This window comes from Arachis ipaensis, chromosome B05, assembly GCF_000816755.2.
Source record: "Arachis ipaensis cultivar K30076 chromosome B05, Araip1.1, whole genome shotgun sequence".
In the NCBI taxonomy this organism is placed as follows: Eukaryota; Viridiplantae; Streptophyta; class Magnoliopsida; order Fabales; family Fabaceae; genus Arachis; species Arachis ipaensis.
In genome coordinates, this window is record NC_029789.2 from 1559033 (window position 1) to 1564889 (window position 5857).

Genomic DNA, 5857 nt, shown 5'->3' on the forward strand with positions numbered 1-5857 from the left:
AAATCAAGTTAATATGTTTTTGACTAATTTAAAATATAAATTAAATTATTTTTCTAATTTTGACTGGTCGCTCCCAAGTCATAACGAGCAGGTTCAAACTCGGTGCACCGTTTGACACTTCTAAGTTACAATAATGAAAAGTCCGTGAATAAAAAATAGAGAAAAGTTGTAAAGAATTGAGAGTTGAGGGCAGAATGGTTCACTATTTGCGGCCGAAAGTGCGTCAATAAATCACAATTCCAATATCAAAATTTCACAAAGGCCAAAGTTGATTACAACATTTTAAAATGAATAACTTTGCTGGACTAACAAAATGATTTATTTCTATTTTTGTTTTTTTTACTAATTAACGTACTCATTAATTCTGCCATTTAACTTTTTATAAATGAAAAGGGAATGGATAGGGTTTGCAACAAATGGATCAAGTATACACGTCATTATAAGTCATATCTATTATGATGTTCTTATTATGGGCACCGAGGAGCAAGGTACAGCTCTCATTCTTTTAGTGTAGGTGTTATCTTAGCTTAGCTTAGCTTGTGAATAAAGAAAACTAAAATTGAATTCCAAAACCATTGTTTCATTCATAATAACCAATGCAATTCTTTCTTCAATCTCATCCTTGGTTAGCTTATGCTATCAATGGACCCACTTTCAATCATAGTTTCTATAGCATGCTCTACTCTACAGAAGTGGACAATTCTCTGCCACTATTATTCATTAAGAGTAACACTCACAATTAACAATTAATTAGCCATAACTAACTTATTTGAATATGGATGCATGCCAGCTTATATGACAGAGGCTTCTTGATTACAAAAGTTAAGAGGGTAATATTATTCAGATAATAAAGTTGATGTGAAAACAACCCATGCAATAATTAGAAACCACATATATAATTAGAAAAAATTCTAGAATAATGTATTCATTTGTCAACAAGTATAAAATATATAATAGTATTGTACCAAAGTTTAATTATGCTACTATGCAAATTTGTTAGACATTTTGTTAAGTCATGGCCAACCTGCTCCCATTAGGATATGAAGCGTCACCCAAGTCAAATATAAAGATACAAGAAAGCATATAGTTTGAGAAATTTTGGCTTGTGAAGGGGTTACATGCATGAATCAATTATTGAATTTAATGACACCTAGAATTGGAGCAAGTACAAAGCTTGAAGGGTTAGCTTGTGAACCACTCTAAACCTATTATGTCACTTTGTTTGAAAAATATATATACAAGTCTAGCTACCCCACACCAACTAAGTCGGGGCATAATATATACATATTATTTCGGTGAAAGTTTGTTCTTATTATTATTGGGAGTATATATTATATAACTCTTAAAAGGTGTAGCACTATAGCCTTAAGCCCTGAAGATATGGCTAAGAATATGATTCGTTTATTTGATTAAGGAAAGGTTCATGATTACTTTGAAAAGAAAATAGAATTATACTGATGGTATGTGCTTTGAAAATGTTATATACAAATGTAACATCTCTTACATATCTCTCTTTGACATACAATAAGTTACCTTCCAAAGAAGAAGAACAATTATTCATGTCTTCACTTCTGTCCAGTAACACAATTTTGCCTTCAGTCCAGTACAATTGTGCTTAAGTGCATTGCAATACTGATCTGCAGAATAAGCTTTAACACATTGCATAGGAGCATTAGATATCATTGGCTTTACAATACTAGCCAGTAGTTGCAGTAAACCTGAATGATGTGCAGATGAGGCAAATAAACAAGAAGCAAGACATATACTTTTACATGGATTCCGTTGGTGACAATTTTAACACTGATATTATACTAGGGGCAAAAGAAAACTTAGAATTTTGAGCTGGTAGGAAGTCTTTATCATTACAAGTTTAACAACACAACATATCTTCTAACAGATTGGTGTAAATAAAATAGACACCAGTCTTTCAGATTTACAGTCATCATAATATCAAGTTGTTCAGGGAAATATATAATATGCATAAGCAATGAAGGCAATATTAGTAAGTTGATTTTGTGTTAAAACCAGATACAGCAATCATGTGCTAAATATAAAGTGTGATCTAGACACGAGATTCAGAAGCAGTTACTGTTGTTAACTGATGTGTGAAGTATGAAGAATGAACAACAAATTTTCAAGAATATGAATAATACATAAGTACTAAGTATCATGTTAATTGAGAATGATTTAAAAAAATGAGTTAGACTACACACATGCTCTGCTATTTATGGATAACGTAAAAAAAATATAGTCATCTAAGATAATATAAACTAACTTCTTGCCTAATAATCAGTAAATGATGCTAATCTAATGAAGATAAACTGATAAACACATTTGATTACATATTTCTACCAGAAACACTTAACAGTTGCACAAATGTTAATAATCTAGCACTCTCAAACAGAAGCTATTGATCTCAACGTGCCTCTATATCGATCATTGTATTGTGGTCTGTTTGAACAGACTATTGAAAATTGATGCAGATTTAGCTAGTGAACATATGACACAAACCGGGTTGACTGTGGATTCTTATGCGAAGTTTCATAAAAACATTTCAAAAAGCACACCAACCATGATTTGAACAAAATTAGATAGCATCAAGTTTTTAATAGCAATTAAGCTGCTCATGCTCTCATCAGTTACCACTAAGGCACTAAACTGATACGAAAAGGTAAAAACAGAGACACTTGGATTTTGATATACTACAAATGAGAGAATTCATTTGATTAAAGAAGAGAACAGAACAGACAGAATAGAAGCTAAGTGCATCAGCTTTTGTTTAAAACCACATGTTCTTTCAAGAGAACTGCAGATAAGTAAAATTTGGTTAGTCATCCAAATTTTCTACACATGAAGGACTTCCATCTTACTTAATGAAGCTTTTTCCACTAGGTCGGGTTGGTTGCATAGATTTAAAGATGTCATTGCATTGTGTCCATGCATTCGGATGCAACAAAGTTTTACATTGGCCAAGGCAGATATTGATGCGTTAAAACTTTCGACCACTACCTTGTCAGTGGAGACTGTATAAACTATTAGAAGGGCCTCACCATAACTAGTAGTAAAAATAGACAAAATGAACAGTTAATAAAATATATGAACAGAGAATCTGCAAATCTAACTAATTCAGGCTATACAAGGCAGCTAGTTTTCCTAAGATATTTTCTACTTTTTCCTTTTTGGAAAAAATGATCCCTAAAATCATTAAGTAATCCACCACAAGAATACATGAAGTAACTGAAGTAAGACCAACAATTAAGCTGCTAGAGTCCTTCAGTTGAAAATTTAGAACTACATAACCAAAAAGGTTTATTCACCTCAATTATCTATGCCACCTATAGTAAGTAAATCCGAGGGAAGTGAAGCAGGATCAAGTTCCCAACAATCTTTCAAAAGTTCAGGAGTATCATTACAAGATAATTTTCGAGCAGGAATCTGATGAGAAATTAACCACAGGTCATCCTTTCCAAGAAATCTAATAGCATGACTTCCCCTCTCTTGTCTCTTAAATACAGTCTTGTAACCATCAACCTTCTCAAGATATGCCATGCTCAGACCAGAGATTTCACTGTAACTTGTTAAGAATACAACAATGTCATAGCATCTCTTACCCTTGGCTGCAAAATTTTGTTCATCTGCATCAAGAGTTGCCTTACCATAAAGTGCCCATACTGAGCCCTTCTTTGGATAAACTTGGTAGACCTCGCGTGCTGCTCGATCACAGTCCACAACATGAGAAAATACATTTACTGAATTTATGGAAGCCTTCTGGGTAACTTTAAATCTTCCACAAGGCATGTGAAACCCCATTTTCTCACAACTAATAATCTTTTCAACCCCATTGTTTTGCAGATCAAACCAACTTATACTCACTTGAAAAGGGTTTGCTGAAAAAACTTCATCAATCAAGGCATAATGCCTTGGCATTCCATCAATATCATCATATACAGCCCACATTTGACCTTTCCTAAAGCTTCTATGAGTTCTATCTTTGTCAAAATCATAAAAATCCGAATCCACCACTGTGATAGTCTCCAAGTCCCTTCCACCAGAATCACCGTGCTTCTCAGGTCTCGCTTCCTTTTTCTTCAGAGAGTCCTCTTTCATCCCCTTGACTAATGGCTTCACGCTCTTCTTCATACTCCTACATTCCCCAGCCTCTAAATCCTTGTTATTTTTCAACTCACCAAATCTTTCCCGCCGCTTGCTCCTCCTCTCTGTTTCATGATCTTCTCCATTTTCTTTTAGTTTCAACTTCATCTTCTGCCGAGCTGTTCGCTTTACTTCAGACTGAAACTCAGCCAATGTCATCATTTCCTCCCCAGTTTTGACCCTCTTGGGTTTTGAACTGTCCAACACCTCCCCAACCATATGCTTCCTCTTTCTCAAATCCCCACTTCTCAACCTTCCTCCAATACCCTCTCTTTCACTCTCCAAGACCTTATTTCCCACTTCATTACTCTCAACTCCACCCGTCAAACACCTGCTCTTCATCAAGCCTCCCCCTTTTTCAATACCTACTTTCCCTTTAGTCTGCGTTCTCAAATCCCCACTTCTCAAGCTTCCCGCAACACCCTCTCCTTTGCTCTCAGAATCCTCATTTCTCACTTCACCACCCTCAATTCCGCCCTTCAAACCCTGGCTCCTCCACAAGCCTCCATCTTTTTCAACGCCCATTTTCCCTTTCACACTCTTGGCTTTTCTCCTCGACACAAAATCCCACAATCTCTCATCATCATCCACCACCTCTTTTGATTTCAATTTCCCAATCATACCCTTCTCAGCTCTCTCTACCTCTTCTTCTTCCTCCCCGTCCTCCTTCTCCTTCTCCTCCTCCTCCTCCTCCTCCTCCTCTTTTTCCTCTTCTTCAGACCCATCATCATCACTACCCACCTCCACAGCCTTAAAACTCTTCCTGCAAGAGGGGCATACCAGATTATGTCCCAGGTACTTCCTCTCAAACTGGTGCAAGAGCCTGCAAGTGGAGCATGCAGTCCAAAATGTATCCATGTCCTCTTCACCAACCTTCTCCTTCTCCTTCTCATCCAGAATCCTCAACCTGCATTAAACTTGACAATATCAATAAAGCTAGCTCATACATCATTAACAATTCAGCATACACTTCACATATACAAGAAGACAAGAGCACCATAGTGTCCATGCTCCCTATTTACAATAGCACAGCCATCCAACAGAATCTAACTAACTTAACAAACTCCTAACTAACTATTATCAAGTACTGTGCATAACCTGAGCTTGACATCGTAGTCCCTCTTCCATGCCCTGTCGGAGAGCAACCGGAAGGCCTCGGCGACGAGCTTGAATGCCTCATCAGATGCCACGTGGGGGCTCTTGTCGGGGTGGAGCAGGAGCGCCAGCTGCTTGTAGCGCTTGCGGAGGACGGAGGCGGGGGCGAAGGGCTCAGCACCGAGGACGGCGTACCAGTCAGGGAAAGGGGAGTTCTTAGAGGCGGCGGCGCGGAGAACGGTGAGGGCGGCGAGGGTCTCGGTGACGCCGGGAAGATTTGGGGCGAGGCGGTGGGCGCGCTTGGCGTAGTTGAAGGCGGCGTTGAGGTCTCTGGAGGAAGTGAAGTTGGAGTCCGCCAGGGACTTGAGGCGTAGAGCTTCTTGCTCGTCTCGTTTTGTGGGTGCCGCCATTGGAAGTTTGGAATTTGAAGAAACGGTGTCGTTTTGGATATATTGGGTAACTTGAAAGTTGAAACGGTGTCTCGGCCTCAGTGTCAGGGGATGCTCACCGCTGCACCCTGCAAACCCTTCAACAGCTCAACCGATCAGCTCTCCGCTATTCATTTTTCATAATTTATTTAAAATTTAAAATAATTTCAAAATTGTAAGAC

General features: G+C 38.1%; 1 protein-coding gene across 1 annotated transcript; it reads right to left on the reverse strand.

Moving 5' to 3' along the window:
• Nucleotides 3060-5808, reverse strand: LOC107642362. The gene is made up of 2 exons (XM_016345687.2): nucleotides 5251-5808; nucleotides 3060-5059 (listed from the first exon to the last, which is right to left on the reverse strand). Exons 1-2 carry the CDS (start codon nucleotides 5655-5657, stop codon nucleotides 3319-3321), a joined length of 2148 nt encoding a protein of 715 aa, XP_016201173.1. The 5' UTR covers nucleotides 5658-5808; the 3' UTR covers nucleotides 3060-3318.

Coding starts and splice junctions, on each gene's coding strand:
- LOC107642362 (XM_016345687.2), bottom strand. CDS start 5,657: ATGGCGGCACCCACAAAACGAGACGAGCAAGAAGCTCTACGCCTCAAG. Junction 5,060..5,250: donor GACTACGATGTCAAGCTCAG/GTTATGCACAGT, acceptor AGTTTAATGCAG/GTTGAGGATTCTGGATGAGA.